This window comes from Panthera onca, chromosome B3 (genome assembly GCF_046562875.1).
Source record: "Panthera onca isolate mPanOnc1 chromosome B3, mPanOnc1 haplotype 2, whole genome shotgun sequence".
Lineage (NCBI taxonomy): Eukaryota > Metazoa > Chordata > Mammalia > Carnivora > Felidae > Panthera > Panthera onca.
The window spans coordinates 114,034,777-114,051,640 of record NC_138344.1 but is presented as its reverse complement, the minus strand read 5'-3'; the positions used below and the strand labels follow the sequence as shown (position 1 = coordinate 114,051,640).

Here is a 16,864-nt window from a genome sequence, read left to right as displayed (position 1 = left end):
GAGTGGGGTGCTTGCCCGGTTCAGGGCAGACCCCCCCCCCCCCCCCCGTGGTCACTAGAACTAGGGCCACCCCCACCCCAGGGTTCCAGCCTCCTGAGGAGCTCCTGGATCCACAGGGGCCTGGGCTGCCCCTTTTATCTGGAGTCATCTCAAATGCTACCTGGCATTGCAGACCTGCCCAAGGTCACCCAGTTAGATGGAGGCTGAGCCAGGACCAGAAGCTGGGGCCCTTGGCTTCTGGTTGGAGTATTTCCACTCTACCTGCCTGCAGCTCCTTCCCCTGCTCCCAACCTGCAAGTAAACAGCAGCCTTGAAGCCAGCCGGACACGGACACGGTGGGGGATGGGGAGGCTGGGGCCACCCAGTTCTCATTCACTCCAGTCAGGCCTTCCAACATGCATACTGAGCACCTACCTAGTACATCTCAAGTACTGTCGCATGTAGGGGATGAGGGCATGGAGTCCGGCCTCAGACCTTGGTCCTTTAATCCTTCTGAGCCTTGATTTCCTCATCTGGAAAATGGGCAGCATTAATCACGCAACATTAATGCAGTGAGTGCTCCATGAAAGGTGGCTATACAAGATGAGGGCCAGGCCCCCAGGAAGTTCTTGATCTGTCAGGGGAGCCAGATTCATGGATGACTATACACAGTGTACACGACCACAGTGTTTAGGAGTGAAAGAGGAAGGAATAACTAACTAACAGGGTGTGCCAACATGTGCTGTGTTGCTCACCGGCCCGATGCCTGCAGGGAAGCTCCTCACCCTTTTTAGAGGACCCCGGGTCTGTATACTGGGCCCTCATTTGTATATGGGGATAATATAAATAGCACATAAATTCAGGGTTATGGATTTGGACACAATAAATATGAAGGGCCTGAAGCTCAGTAGTATCATCAGTTTTGGGGTGAAGTCAGAGAAGTCTTCACAGAAGAGGTGACATATGAATCGGGTTTTGAGCAGAGCTTTACATGGAGAAGCTAGAACAGCATGGACAAGGGCACGGAGATGTGGAAATATGGCATATTCAGAGAAGAGCAAGCAGCTAGGAGGGTCTGAAGCAGGGAGGTTTTAGGAGGGTGGTAGGGAGGGTGCGGGGAGCAAGCTGTGGTGGCTATGTGCCCGATGTAAAGAAATTTGAACTTTATTTTTAAGATTTTTTTTTTAAGTAATCTCTTCACCCAACATGGGGCTCGAACCCACAACCCTGAGATTAAGAGTCTCATGTTCTACCGACTGAGCCAGTTGGACCCCCTCAAGAAATTTGAACTTTTGGACCACAATGGCCATTGGAGGTTTTTGAGCTTACCTAGGACAGGATCGAATTGGCTTTTATAAGATGTACGTTGTTAGCACGTTATAGGCGGCTGGGTTTTTTTTGTTGATGTTGCTTTTGCCGAGAGCCATGTTGTAACAGCCATAATACAATTGTGATAAACTCCTGAATAACTGTCAGAACTCTAGTGGTTGCGAGTGACAGAACATCAAGGTTAAGCCAGGTGTGGCGGTTTTCAGATATGTCCACAAATTCTTTGATCTTCCTCCCTTCAAGAGGAGGGGCCTGCTTCCCTCCCCTTGAGCGTGGGCTTGAGGTAGTAACACTTCAGAGTTACTTCAGGGCCGAGCTTATAAAGGGCACGCCTCACTTGCTCTCTTGGATGTCTCTCCCTCAGGGGACGTCAGCAGCCATGTTGTGAGGACACTCACCCAGCCTCTGCAGAACCCGCGTGACAGGGAACTGAGGGCTCCTGCCAACAGCCATGGGGTGAACCACTGTGAAAGCACATCCTTCAGGCCCAGCCAGGCCTTCAGAGTCCTTGCTACCACCCCGCCTGAAAGCCTGCGAGAGACCCTGAACCAGGATCACGCAGCTTCGAGCACTCCCAAATCCCTGACCTAGAGAAACTGTGAGGTAATAGATGTTCTTTTCAGTGACCGCGTCTTGCAGCAATTTACTGTGCAGCAATAGATAACTAACACACCAGCTTATGCAGCAAAACAGGGAATTAATTGGTGCACATAAACTGGGAAGTTCAGAAGTAGATACAGCTTGATACAGGGGATCAAAATATGTCTCCAGGATTCATCCCTGTGATCTTCCTCTGCACTGGCTTTTTTCTCAGGTTCCAAGTGGGTGGCTCCGGAAAGCTCCAGGCTCCTATCATCTTTACTGCTTGGATCTCCAGGGGGAAAAGACTGTGGCTCTCTCCCAAGGGTGCCCGCAATGCCATTGTGTGTTATTCATTCTGATTGGGTCCCACGCCGAGGCCTAAACCAATTGTTTTGTTCTGATTGGTCGGGCCCATCATTTGCCCAGCCCTGGTGGGTAGGGGTGGGGTCATCCTACCAGCAGGGGAGACCAGGGACAGGGGAGGTGCCTCCCCAGAGGAATATCACCGCAGAGTTGCCAGGAGGGGAAATGGTTGCTGGGCAGTGAAACAATGGTATCTACTATATATCCAGGTTTGCATTGTGCTTTTCCGTGTGTGTGTGCGTGCGCGTGCGCGCACACACACACACACACACACACACACTCACTTGCGCTCGCTGTGTGTTATTCCAAAATAGACACCTGACCTCCTGGCTGTTCCTCAAATGCTTTAGCTTCCTCCAACTCGCTTAGGTCTTAAATGTTACCTACTCTATGAAGCCCCCCCAGAACATGCCATTTTAAAAATGTAACCTCCCTCTACTTCTCCCCTGAGATATTGTGATTTATAAGAACAAATATATATTTGGTCTTTGTCCCCATTTCTGGCACAAAGCTCTTCATACCCTTGGAATTTCCTATGTGATAAGAGCAAGGAAGGTGTCTTGATATTCACAACGAACCCTTTTCAATAACACCAGAGTTTGTGTTAATGGGGTGCCTTTTATTTATCTATTTTTTATTTTTATTTTTTAACGTTTATTTATTTATTTATTTTTATTATTTTTTTTTTTTTAATTTATTTTTGGGACAGAGAGAGACAGAGCATGAACAGGGGAGGGGCAGAGAGAGAAGGAGACACAGAATCGGAAAGAGGCTCCAGGCTCCGAGCTGTCAGCCCAGAGCCTGACGCGGGGCTCGAACTCACTGACCGCGAGATCGTGACCTGGCTGAAGTCGGACGCTTAACCGACTGCGCCACCCAGGCGCCCCAACGTTTATTTATTTTTGAGACAGAGAGAGACAGAGCATGAACGGGGGAGGGTCAGAGAGAGAGGGAGACACAGAATCCGAAACAGGCTCCAGGCTCTGAGCTGTCAGCACAGAGCCCTACGCGGGGCTCGAACTCAGGGACCGTGAGATCATGACCTGAGCTGAAGTCGGCTGCTTAACCGACTGAGCCACCCAGGCGCCCCATGGGGTGCCTTTTAGAAAGCCCCTAGGAGTGGGGGCTGGTTGCCAAGAGAGCCAACCATGTGGTGGAAGGCTTAGAACCTTCAGTCCCACCTCCCTGACCTTCTGAGAGAGGAGAAGGGTTGGGGATTGGATCAATTGCCAGCAGGCAATGATTTAATCAGTCATGTAATGAATCCTCCATAAAAGACCCCAAAAAAGATGGTGTTTGGAAAGCTTCTGGGTTGGTGAACATGTGGAGAACCTAGGAGAGTGGCACCCTGTCCCCATACCTTGCCCTAGGCATCTCTTCCATCTGGCTCTTCCTGGATTATATCCTTTTATAATAAGCCAGTCATCTAATAAGTAAAACATTTCTCTGAACTTTGTGAGCCACTCTGGCAAATCAGTCAAACCCATGGAGGGAGCTGTGGGAACCTGGGATCTATAGCCAGTCAGCCTGAAGCAGAGGTGCGATTGGCACCTGAAATCTTGCAGGCCTGGGCACTTAACCGGGGGGACCTGATGCTGTCACCAGGTAGACAGTGTCAGAATGGAGTTGAATTGTTGGGCACCCAGTTGGTATCAGAGAATTGCTTGGTGATGTCAGAAAACCCATATATTGGATCCCCATACTCTGTTCCCATCCCTGCTTAATTTTTTCCTTAATATTATCCTATTATTTTCCTCATTTCTCCTATTATCAGTCTCTCCTATTGGAATGGCAGCTCCACAGGGAAGGAAAGCTCTGTGCCTAGAACATTGTCTGGCACATAGTATGTACTAGATAAATGATGATAGGATGAATGAATGAATGTTCACAGTCATCCTGTAAAGTAGGGAGAATCAAGGTGATTCTCCTTCTCTTGAAGGTAAGGACAGTGAGATTTTGTTTTAAAGATATTTTAATTTTTTTAAATGTTTACTTATTTTTGAGAGAGAGAGAGAGAGAGAGAGAGCACTAGAGCAGGGGAGGGGCAGAGAGAAGAGAGGGAGACACAGAATCTGAAGCAGGGTCCAGATTCCATATTGTCAGCCCAGAGCCCGATGTGGGGCTCAAACTCACTAACCTTGAGATCATGACTTGGGCAGAAGTTGGATGCCTAACTGACTGAGCCACCCAGGCACCCTGAAACTTTTTAAATAAAAAAAAATTTTTTTAAGTAAATTCTACCCCCAATGTGGGGCTCAAACTCATGACCCTGAGATCAAGAGTCACATGCTCGGGGTGGGGAAAAAAAACAAAAACAAAAACAAGAAAACAAGAGTCACATGCCCTACTGACTGAGCCAGCCAGGTGCCCCAAAATTAAAAAAAAAATTAATTGAAGTATAGTTTACATATAATATTATGCTCATTTCAGGTATACAACATAGCATTTCAACAATTATATATATTACTATATACTTAGACATAAGTGTAGTTACTGTCACCACACAAAGTTATTATAGTATTATTGACTATATTCCCTATGCTGTACTTTTCGTCCCTGTGATTTGTTTATTTTATAACTAGAAGCGTGTACTTCTTAATTCCTATTTTGCCCACCCCCCACCCCAGGACATTGAAACTTGAGAGAAGGATCCTGTTGGCAAAAAGATTAAAAAGAACTTAAAAAAAAAAAAAAAAAAAAAGGAAACACCTTTAATTGTGGAATGCTAATGAGAACACAGGAGAAGGGAACTTAACGCACAACGGTGTGTTCCCTCCAAGGGTTAAGTGATGCCCTGATGCAGCAGTTCAGAGACAGTAGAACAGAGTCACGGGAAGGCACGCGGGAAGACAGGCGTCCTGAAGGCAAACGGGCCACCTACTCTGTCACCGCCAGAACTTCAGTCATGCTGGGAGGAGCAGTTTCATTTGGGCAAATAGCAACAGTCAAATTTAAATTAAAGCGGCTAAGGTGAGTCTTACTGCTTTTATAGTTTCTTTTAGATGGGAATTTGTAAGCTTGTTTTTATTCTATGTTAATTGTAAACCTAAAACCTTAATGAGTGTGTACCTAGTTTTCTGTTTGTATATATTTAAGGAACATTAAAACAAAAAGTAAGTAACTTTGTGAGACTCTGTATCTTTTATAGAGGAACTTGCTTATTTTTTTGTCAATGTTTATTTATCTATTTTGAAAGAAAGAGAGAGAGGGAGAGTGAGCAGGAGAGGGGCAGAGGGAGAGGGAGAAGGAGAATCCCAAGCAGGCTCCACACTCAGTGCGCAGACCAACGCGGGGGCTCAGTCGATGGATCCCCCAACCGTGAGACCATGACCTGAGCCAAAATCAAGAGTCAGACGCTTAACCAATTGAGCCACCCAGGCGCCCCTAGAGGAATTTGTTTATATTCAAGATTGGACTCAAACCCACTTGTCATTGCAATATAGAGAAGGAGCCTGAGAAAGATGTTCTTAGGGTAGGGCTCAGGGCTTAACCACCATCTGGTGAGTCCAGCCCTCTTACTTTGCAGGTGAATAAACCAAAGCCCGGGGGACACAGGTCTCCTGGCCCCGAGTCTTCTTCTGAGGTTACCTTGCTGCCAGAAGATTTTTCTCTCATTTCTAGGAAGCGCCCTGGGCAGCCCTCTGGGGCTTAGCTTCTGTGGGAGACCAGTGGGACCCAGTTGCTAAGAGAGGGAAGCTGAGGTTAATCAGACTTCCCTGCAACGCATTCCCCCGGCCTGGATTCTGCCTGCCAGCTCCTAAAACGGGGCAGGGGAGTGTGTTACTCAACAGGGATTTCCTAGCTGTGATTTGCTGGGAACTAGAGGTAGCTGGGGGAGCTCGCAGCCCTCCTTGGAGGACTCAGGTTTGGCAGCTATCAGGCGTGACTATCTCTTGCTCACAGAACCCATCTCAGGGTAACTATCGGAAGTGAAGACTTCTGAGGGTCCTGCCTGGATTTCCTCTGGAATTTGGGGTAAAGATATATGCCAACAGATGAAAAAGAGGGCACCAGAGAGGCCAGATGTTCCATCACTTGGCACCTAAGACCTGAGAATGAGGTAGAGCATGGAAACAAACTTCTGTGTGCTCTAGGCCTGTCCTTTACTAGAGATTCTGCTAGAGGGAAACTGTGTTCTCTCCTCCCCTGAGCCACGTGTAGTGGGAGGGGCAGGAGCTGGCCTAGAGGCAAACAGCCTTTCCCTGGTGGTGAGGAGGTAGGCCTGGTGAGGGCTGGGAGCTGCTGGCTGAGGCATGTGAGCTAGATGGCCACGTCCGTGTCTCCAGCACTGGCTCCTTGGGTGGTCAGAAGACTTAGGAAAGGCTTACATAGGCTATGGCAAAGGACTGGACTTCCAGGGCCTCCTACAGGTTGATGAGGGAAACTGAGGCACCGAGATGGAATTTGCCTAACGCATTCTTTCATTCAGCAGAGATTGAACTGGAGCACCTATGGTGTTCTAGGCCCTGTGTGAGGGAAGGAAGAGGGATGAAACCACAGAGTGACAATAGGAAATAACATGGGGACAAAGAAGCACAATAGAGAATGCTATAATATATGATATATATTAGAGAGACAACCACAAATGGTGTCTATGGGAATTCAGTGACAAAGGCGTGCATAAATTAGACTGCTGTTGGGACCGGCAATGCAACTGAGATCTCTGACCTATGGAGCCAGAAACCCAAGAAACCGTGGTGAGTTCCCTCCCTCCTTTTAGCCTTCTGCAAATACTACTGTCCTTAGTTCTCTTAGGAAGAGCCAGTAAGGAACCCGTGACCATTAGGGTGTAAGGTTAGAGATTTGGGACACGCTGAAGGAAATCCCCAGAACTCCGGGCTGGGAGGTCCACAGAGCTTTTACTTTCCAGAATCTTGCAGATGCTGCTTTTTTTGTGTTTCCTCATGGGGACTTGCATGGCCAATGAATGACACATAGTAGGGTAAGAAAAAGAAACTGCTGAGCATCTAGGTGGCCTGGTGCATGTCAGGCACTGGGCTGGTACTCTACATTGTTTATGTCACCCCACGTGGCAGTCCAACTCGTTTCTATTCTCTCAGCCTGTCAGTAAGTATCTGATGGATTCTTGGATGATGAATTCTAGAGGCGGAAGCCCATTGTTTGGTCACAGCTAGTCCAGAAGTTTTGGGAGGAATAGGGCTCTCCTGTGGGTCTCCTAGAATTCTGCCTGGCACAGAGTAGGTGCCCAATAAGTACTCCCAGAACTCATAGACATGATTTCTTCTTTCCAAGGAAATTGGGTCATCTACTCCAGACCTAGGTCCTTTCAATAGCAAAGCACTTATGGCTTTCTGGGTGACTCATTACCGACTAGATTGGGGCAGAAACAGTTGTCTGCAGTGCTGGTGGTGGATTCGGCTAGTCTCCGAGCCTGTTGCTGCTGAGTCAGGAGATCTCCCATCCAGGGAAAGGCCTGACTGGTGCCTGAAGGGACATCAATGTTGTCTGCCCTGCCATGACTTGAGCAAACTTCTTGAGCCTCAGTTCGTGGCCACTGGCCATGGCAGTGAATGGCAAGAATGGCAAGAATTCTGCCCTTGATCTCGGTTCCTTTGTCATCACACCTAGAGAAATGCAGAGAATGAATGGAAAAGGGGCAAAAGAGGCCGAGCCTCTGGAAAGAGAGGAGTCAGGACTGCTTCCCAGATAAATCTTCCAATTTTCCTTCATGATCTTACCTCACTCCATTTTGGCTGCCCACATGACCCCAGGGGTTTTGTTTTGTTTTTAAAGAGCTGTTTGGAGGGCACCTGGGTGACTTAGTCGGTTAAGCATCCAACTTTTGATTTTGGCTCAGGTCATGATCTCATGGTTGGTGAGTTTGAGCCCGAGTCGGGCTCTAGGCTGACAGCACGGAGCCTGCTTGGGATTCTCTCTCTCCCTTTGCCCCTCCCCTGCTCCCTCTCTTTCTCTCTCTCTCTCTCTCCCATTCTCTCTCTCTCTCAAAAAAAAAATCTGTTTTTTTTTCTTAAACTTTGAATTGAAAAGTCACATGAAATGGCCATGGCTTCCCACCAAAACAAGTCCAAAACAAAACAGCTCCCACTAGGGGCTGAATAGCCTCCGGAAACAATTATTCATGGAATATTTATTAAGCATCTACTGTCTATTCTAAGAGGGACATGACCACTCTTGCATCTTTATTCTCCAGCACGGTGCAGGGCATAGAGCAATTGCTTGCTAAATATTTGTTGAATGAATTAAATTTGGTGAAATCGGTACAATACACATGCCATTGTCTCCTTATCTCAAGGAGCTAATACATTAAGAATCAACTGCTATTAATGACAGCAAGAATGGAAGTTTTTTATTCAAAAGGTTGACAAGCCTATGGCAAGATTAAACCCATAAAAAGAGACCACTCTTCACCCACCATAATGGCTAAAATGAAAACAAAAATTGACAATAGCTTGTAGTCAGAGGATGTGGAATGACTGAATTCCTCGGACCTTGCTGCTGGAAATTCAACTGTTACCGTCAATTTGAAAAAGTGTTTTGGCAATAGCTACTAAAATGAAATATAGACCCACCCTATGACCCAATCCCTTCGTAGGTGTATACCCAAGAGAATGAATGCATATGGTCACCAAAAACACACATAGAAATGTTCATGGCAGCTTACGTATGGTAGCTCCAAACTATAAACGAGGCAAGTGCCCGTCAACAAGAGAGTGGATACATTACTTGGGATATACTTATGCAGTGAAATACTACACAGCAAAACCAGAAAAAAACAAAAACAAATGAGCTATGGATACAATACACAACACACACACAAATCTCATAGACATGAAATCGTGTGAAAAATCCAGAAACCGAAGCATACACACTGTATGATTCCATGTATATGAAGTGCAAAAACGAGTGAGGACAATCACTGGCAGTAGGAAGTCAGAATAATGGCTTCCTACGTGGATCAGGGGTATAGATTGGGAAGGGGCACGAAAAAACCTGAGGTGCTGAGAATGTTGTATCTCGAGCTGGGTAGTAGTTTCATGGGTGTAGACCCAGGAGACATTTCACTGAGCTGTATGCTGAAGATGAGCACCCTTGGGGAATGCATTTTACTGTACATTATACCCTGACTGAAGGAAAAGAATGGATGTTAGAAACACGCATATACCTTAGTATCTGTAAAAAAAATCAGCATGTTTAGTAATTCTGTTTTCTCTGTGGGAGATGGTGTTATATGGAACTAGTATCACAGTGTGATGGCCACCAGTGAGTCCTGGATGGAAAGATCGGTCAATTCCACACCTTCAGTCCATCCTGCGGGGCCTCTTCCCTATTGAGAAGACCAAGATCATCAGTTATTGCTTCAACCCACTCCCATACCCTCTTGAGATTCACTTCTGGACACCCTCGCCCATCCTCGTCCCCCATCCCCCTACTCAGAGCACCAGGGCCTTTTCCTCTTTTTTTTTTTTTTTTAAAGATTTTATTTAAAAAAATTGTAATGTGTATTCATTTTTGAGAGAGAGAGAGAGAGGGAGGGAGAGACAGAGAGAGAATGAGCAGGGGAGGGGCAGAGAGAGAGGGAGACACAGAATCTGAAGCAGGCTCCAGGCTCCGAGCCATCAGCACAGAGCCCAACGCGGGGCTCAAACTCACAAACTGCGAGAACATGACCTGAGCTGAAGTCGGGCGCTTAACCAACTGAGCCACTCAGGTGCCCCAAGATTTTAGTTTTAAGTAATCTGTCCTCCCAATGTGGGGCTTGAGCTCATAACCCCAAGATCAAGAGTCATATGGTCTACTGACTGAGCCAGACAGGCACACCCCCTTTGCCCTTTTTATGGGCCCATCTTTTCAGCCTGCACCCTTGAACCCACACGGTCTTGTCTCCTCAAAACTGTGCCACCTCTCACCTTTCACTTGCTTGCCTTTTCAGTTCTTTCCTCTCAACGGAATCCTTCCTCAAGTTTCTCCTATTCAAAGAAAAAAATTCCTCCTTTGGACCCCCGTCTGGGACTTCTATATTCACTGTTGTCCTTTATTCCTGGCTAGTGTCTCTTTAAAGTCACAGCTTTGGCCACATTATTGAAATTCCACAGGCAAAGGACACCAGTGAATTTTCAATGATCACATGCAAAGAATACTTCATCAAGCCTTATTTTCCTGATATATCTGATGTTGCTGACTCCCCTCACTTTGAAACTTCACACCTTTGACTTTTATGACACAGAGTGGGCCAGGCTCTCTGTGTTCCTGCTGACCCCTTCCTCTGTCTCCATCAGGGGACCTTGTTCTTTATACTTCCTTCTAAGTGCTGCTTCTCCTGGTTCAGCTGTGGTCCCTTCCCAGTCCCGCTTAGGCATTCGTTATTCTTCATGGGTGGTCACATGGGATCAATACCACCTGTACACAGATGACTCTCAGATCTGTTTCCTCTGAGGTCAGGGCCATGCGGTCACCTGCTTGCCGGACCACCGAATCTGAACATTCTCCGACCCCTTCAAGCTCTGTGCGTTCAATCCGGGATTCCATTCCCAAATCTGAAATTCTTTGTCAGTTGGTCGTACTGCCACCATTCACCAGATCATCCAAACTAGAAACCAATAATTAAGGCAGGGGTTCTCAACCCTAGCACTGTTGATATTTTGGGCTGGATCATTCTTTGTTGTGGGGAGACTGTCCTGTCCTGCTTGTTAACAGATGTTTAGCTTCTGTCCACTGCATGCCAGTAGGGACCCGCCAGGTGTGACAACTAGACAGTGTCTCCAGATATTGCCAAATATCCCCTGGGAAGGAGGGTGTCAAACTATCCTAGGGCTGAGAAACACTGGGGCCAAAGCATGGGTTTAGGTGTCACATGTATGTGTGTTACGTGTATATGGGGCTAGTTAGCTACCTCACTGAGCTTTGGTTGGTTTTCTCTGTAAGGCAGAGACAGCCCTCATCTCATAGTAGAACTTACCTAAGATAATATAGATAAATTGCATGGTCTATTCCATATGGGACATTGGTCAAGAGCAGCAAAGACTCCTCTGTTCTCACACTGAAACTCTGAGGCTGCTCAGTTTTATTTTCTAGGTATTTCTCGTCTATCCACTCTTCTCCATTTGCAAGAGACTGAAGTTCATGTCCCGTCCAAATTCACATGTTGAAATCCTGCCCCCCGCCCCCCCAGAGCGACGGTATTAGGAGGATGAGTGGGTGTCATGAGGGCAGAGCTCCTACCACCACATGAGGACACAGAAGATGGCTGTCTAGGAGCCGGGATGTGGGCTCTCACCACACCGAATCTGACCTTGGACTTCCCAGCCTCCAGAACCCTGAGAAATAAACGTTCCTGTCGAAGCCACCCAGTCTACGGGATTCTGTTACAGCGGCCCAAATGGACTAAGGGGCCATGCCTACCCGGATTATTGCAATTGCTTTGCACTTGGTTCTCAAAGCTTCTGTACAGCCTCATTCCCCTCAGATCCACACTTCACACAGTGTACCAGGCCTACGTGGTCTGGCCGCTGCCCATCTCCACAGCCCCATCTCTTGCCCCTCCTGGCCTTGGATTTCTAGTCTAGCCGCAGTGAAATGTTAGGCATTCCTTTTATACCCTGCAGTTTCCTGCCCCCATGTACTAACTCACACCGCTCCTTCTGCCTGGAATAACCTCCCACACTCTTCATCTGGCTGACTCTTGTTTTCAAGGCTCACTTGAATTTCACCTACTCCAAAAAGTTCCACCTGGAGCCTCCCTTCCCCTGCTGGACTCAGTGGTCAGAGCTGTCTCCTTGCAGTATATTTTTGTTTCTGTATCTGTCTCGGCTGGGCTGCATGGGGAAGGAATTGTGTCTTTTTCATCTGTATATACATAACATCTAGCACATCCCCTGACACACAGACGGTGCTCAGCAAATATTTATTGAGTGAATGGATGGCTACAGCACGATATTACCCTCTATGTTAGGTTTAGAGCCATAGTTCAGAAATGGTTATAAAATAGTCTATAAATCTACCCTCTCTGGCTCCGAGGCAATGCTTCCTCAGCCAGGGGCTGGTGGCAGGCACGGTGCTGACCGCTGACCGGTAACACTTGCAGAAACGTGAGGCTGACTAATGATACAGGGAGTGACAGCGCAACAGACAACGGCTTACAGCAGCATCAGCTAGCTGTTCTGAGAGTCGGAGGCACTTCACCTTTTCCCTCTGTGGCCTTTCACGTATCCTAATTCACGGCCCTACCTGGCAATGCACTCTTCTAAGTCCTTCACTCCCCTCTGGGGTGACACGCTGGAGTCCCTGAGTTGGCTCAGCTAATCCTCAGGGCACCAATATAAAAGCCCCACCATGCCCATGACCTGTCGGAGGTCGGCTTGCTCCTACTGTTCTTCGGTCTGGGATCCCTCAGAGGAACCCACCAGGAGGTCAGGGCTGCCTCTTCCCAGTATCTGTCACAGCAGGGGCAGTGTGTTTAGGCCCTCCTTACTAGGCCTGGGGAAGGAAGCCCAGGCAGGCACCAAGAAGTGAGAGGTGTTTAGCCAATCCCGCCCTCTTTCCTCCACCAATAACAATAAGGCTTTGTTTATCAGGCCTAAGGTTACAGGTCAGTGTGTGGAGTCCTGAAAACCTGCTAAATCCCTTTTCGAACCCAACTCTTTGAGCCTCGGTCTCCCCATTTGTCAGGTGTGTGTGTTGGGGGCGGGGCGTGGAGTGGGTAAACCACTCAGGGCCCTCCGTCCCAGTTTTCAGGGTGCTGCCCAGGTGTATACGAGGGTAGATCCGGCCCGTCCGCCCGCGGGGACCGACAGCGGATCCCAGAAAGTTGGGGAACGTAGGCGCTGCCCGGGAAGCCCCTAGGCAGAGCGGTCCCCTGAGACCGAGGTCGGGCCAGAAAGGAGCCGGTGGCGAGGCGGGAAAGCTCTGAGGCTCCCGAGTGCCATTCAGTGGCAAGATACGGGCTCTCTCTCGTAGGGCAGGGGTCTGCCCGGTCGCGACGGGCGGGGCCGGGCGGAGGCGGGAGGGATGGTCAAGAAATTCCCGGGAAATTCCTTTCCATTCCAGCATTCCCTGCCCCCTTTCCTTGGGTGCTGACCTCTCCGGACCCCGGGAAGGAGAAATGAAACGCTTTCCGGGTTTCCTTGCGTCCCTTCTCCAGCCGCGGGCCGCCTGGGGTTTGGAGCGCGTCGGGGGAGCAGTAAGGCCGGCGCGCCGGAGTTCGCCGCCTTCCCGCGGGCGGGGAGCGTGTCCAGTCCCAGGCGGCGACTGGGGCTCCGGGGCGCGCTGCCGCTCGGTCCCACAGCTCGGGGAGGCGTCCCCCGGCTTCGGTCCCGTTCGGCTTAAGCCGGTGTCACATGAGCGGCGGGGGAGTGGGAACCCGGGGAGTGGGCGGGGGCGTGCGCGCCGGGAGGGGGCCGCCCAGTCCACCTATATGCGCCGCGGCCCGGCTGACGGATGCCAGGAATTCCCAATGAAAGGCGATGGGGGGAAGTTTGGGCAACTCGGCCTGGCCAATGGAGAACCTCGGGAGGGCTCTGCCCCTTCCCCCCGCCCCCGCCCGTCTCTGCTCCCGCAGCGCGAGTGTGTCCGCCTCGCTCACTGTGCGTGGAGATTAGGTCCCAGGCAGGCAGTCCGCGAGCTCCAGCAGCCGGCCGCCGCCACCGCCGCCAGCAGCAGCTACCGCGAGCAGCGCCGCGGCGGAACCGGGCGCAGGGGAGCGAGCCCGGCCCCGCCAGCCCAGCCCAGTCCGGCCCGACTCCCTCCCCACGCCGGGGCAGGAGCAGCAGCCGCCACCGCCGCCCCGAGAGAAGGTGGAGGAAGAAATCCAGCTTGTAGCACGCGCGCACCATCATGGACCATTATGATTCCCAGCAAACCAACGACTACATGCAGCCCGAAGAGGACTGGGATCGAGACCTGCTCCTGGACCCGGCCTGGGAGAAGCAGCAGAGAAAGGTCAGCAGCAGCCCCAGCACGCCGTGGCACCCCGGCCCGGCCCGCTCCGCTAGCCGCGCTCCCGGCTCGGAACGGATTCCAGGCTCGCACGAGCGGGGGCGGGGGATGCGCGGCCGCCGCGAGATGGGGTGTTGGGTTACAGGCGCGGGCGGAAGCGGGAGAGCCCCTTTCCCAGAGCCCGCGAACGCCGGAGCCCGAGCGCGGGGAGGTGGGGCCGCCGGCGGGCAGGTCGCCTTGGGGTCCGCGATTCAGGCCACCCGGCTGCAGCCGCACCGTCCCCGCGTGGGCAGGGGGTGGAGGGCGGTGCTTGGGAGGCTGGGGCTGAGCCGTGGCGCGGTGGCTGCTTGCTCCGGATCGATTTTCCCTTCCCTTCCCCGCCCCCTGGCCGCCTCTCCATCTGGCGTGCGGTGGCAGCGCGCTTCCTGGGCCACCCTGGGCTCCGTACCTGCAGGAGGCGAGCTGCACGCGACTCTGCACCTCCCAACCCCAGCCCGCAGGCCGAGGGGAAAGCGGGCGCCGCAGGGGTTGGCAGCCGCCTCCGGGTCTGCCTGGAGGTGGACCTGCTGGAGTGGGTTGGGGCTGAGGAAACTGGGGGGGCATAAGCGGGTTCTCCAGCTGGCCCTGTGGGGGCGGGGTCAGGACGACCAACCGTTTTATTGCTTAACTCAGCTGCCGGCGGAGATGGGGGTTTTGCGTCTGCGTCCTGCCAGTCCGACCCCCGCTTATTCTCGGGAGAAGGCGAATTTGGGCAACTTGATCTGAGTTGAAGGGCTCCAGGGCAAGAGGTTGTTTACTGAGATATTTGGGGTCAGTCAATGGGGAACCCCTGCTCAGCCACCTTCCCCAAGAGTCCCAGACGAGGTGTGCCGGGTGCGCACCCTCCACGGGGGCTGGGCTCAGAGCTGGCGATGGGACCTGGGCACAGAGGCCGGCGGCAGGAAGAGGTCAGAAACCACTCTTGTGGGGAGGGGGAGGAGGGTGCCCCAACCCTGCCTCTGCTTCCTGCCCGCGCTGTGAGCTCTTGCCCCAGGCGGCCACGTACCCTGAACACCCTCCTCTCCCCCCCTCCCCCGCTGTCCGCTCCCATCCGGTCCCTCCTCATTTCATACCCCCCCCCCCCCCCGGAGATCTGGGAATGGGGGGGACAGGATGGCGCGTCCCTTTGGATAGTGCGGTTAGGGCTGGGCTTGAGGGAGAACGCTCATGTCCAAAAATGGTAACATTCATTCCCTTTTTTAAACTTAAAAGGGGGGGAGTTTAGGGAGCCGACTGAAGTTTTTTTTTTTTCAGCCAAAGGCATCCTGTATTAGCTCACTCAGGAATCCTAAGCCCTGAATCGGCGCCCTTTTTACTCACTTCATCAGACAAGCAGAGGTAATTTAAAACACACGCACAAAGGGCTTCCTCAAAGCCCTGCGACCTGAGACCCAGGCCGAGGCTTCTGCTGGGCCCAACCCTATAGGGAAACGGCAGAAGGTCCCCGGCTTCCAGCTGACTTATTTACAGTATGGCATTTGCTTAAACACCCCTCCCCCTCTTCCTGTTGTCCCCCCAGGGGGAGCTGCAGAGAGGCTGTGACAGCCCCCCACTCTGGGGGCTTATTTCCTGGGGCATTCGGGCTGTTGGTGGAGGCTGAGAAATGGAGTGGTAATTTGGAGATTATCAAGAGGCCAAGGCAGGGGGCCCTTTTTAAATTTCAGGGTGAGGCCTTCATGAGACTAGATTTTAAATTGGACAGGAGGGGGAGGGATTAGGGGGGTGGATGTCTTGGGATCTTCCATGGGAGAAGAGACATTCCTGTTTACTGAGCACCTACTGTATGCCTAGATGGGGCAGGAGTGACAGGACTGTGGGATGAAGTTCCTGGGGGGAAGAAATTCCTGTCTCCTCAGCGTTGCCACTGGACCTGCTCACAGTATTCCGTGGTATCGAATGAATGAATACATTAGATATAGTTGGGGAGGAAAATTGTATTGTTTCTATTTGTGTGTGTGTATACACATATAGACTCACAAACCCCTGATCAGGGTGGTGGGGGTGTGCACCAGGCCTCTGGGTAGCCAGGTGGGATCAGGGTCATCTGGGAAATGTGGTTATCTGGAGGGCAGACTCAACAGTTGTAAGAGCTGGCTCTGGCTGACGTGAGCCTGGCACACCTGAGGTTGAGGAAATGAGGGGCAGAGGGAGAAGCGACCAGCCCCGAGGCCCAAATGGTGCATGATGGGACTGGAATGCAGCCATGTCAGGGGCAGGAAGCTTCCCCTCACTTGTCCCTTGGTGGCGAGGAAGGCAGGAAAGCTGGGCTTGGCATCCAGAGCCTACAAGGATCTCTGGACCAAGGGGAGTCAACCCGTGCTTCGGTGGGTTGATGGGGTGGGGGCCGGGGGGGCGTGGCACAAGCTCCAGGCCTCACTTTGAAAATCCAAGGTTTTTTTTTTTTTGGCCTGCCATTAATTCTGTTACCTTGCATGGGCCTCGGTGAACTTGTCTGAAAATTTCACCTCGTTTTCAGCGGGGTGGTAGGTATATAAGGAAGTGGTATTAGGTGTGGGGGATCGGATCTGAAGTAACTGGCTGCTTTTCACAGCCTCCCTGCTGATCGTGGGAGGTCAGAGTTGAGTGGGATCAGAGCAGACGGGTAGACAGAGGAGGCTGACCATTGCAGATGGAGGCAGCAGAGTGAGTGTATGTGGGT

The 16,864-nt window shown here is 51.1% G+C and overlaps 1 protein-coding gene, 1 long non-coding RNA gene and 1 other non-coding gene across 8 annotated transcripts in view; 1 reads left to right on the top strand and 2 right to left on the bottom strand.

The window, feature by feature from the left end:
* Window positions 1-1,177: 1,177 nt before the first annotated feature.
* Window positions 1,178-1,250, bottom strand: TRNAK-CUU (transfer RNA lysine (anticodon CUU)). Its single transcript has one exon. It is a non-coding gene; the product is annotated as a tRNA-Lys (tRNA).
* A 3,826-nt stretch (window positions 1,251-5,076) lies between these two features.
* On the bottom strand, window positions 5,077-14,869 carry LOC144616640 (uncharacterized). Of its 4 annotated transcripts, XR_013556051.2 has the most exons (4): window positions 13,310-13,747; window positions 10,143-10,202; window positions 9,398-9,559; window positions 5,077-7,838 (listed from the first exon to the last, which is right to left on the bottom strand). It is a non-coding gene; the product is annotated as an uncharacterized LOC144616640 (long non-coding RNA). The 4 variants fall into 4 exon arrangements; XR_013556048.2 differs by having other exon boundaries at window positions 10,143-13,741; XR_013556049.2 differs by lacking the exons at window positions 10,143-10,202; window positions 13,310-13,747 and adding an exon at window positions 14,615-14,869 and having other exon boundaries at window positions 5,078-7,838.
* Window positions 13,760-16,864, top strand: part of ACTN1 (actinin alpha 1) — a 95,733-nt gene continuing 92,628 nt past the window's right edge. For all 3 annotated transcript variants that reach the window (XM_078448098.2, XM_078448097.2, XM_078448096.2), the window contains exon 1: window positions 13,760-14,169. In XM_078448098.2, coding sequence (XP_078304224.1) covers window positions 14,065-14,169 — 105 coding nt within the window. In that variant the 5' untranslated portion in view covers window positions 13,760-14,064. The remainder of the gene's footprint in view (window positions 14,170-16,864) is intronic.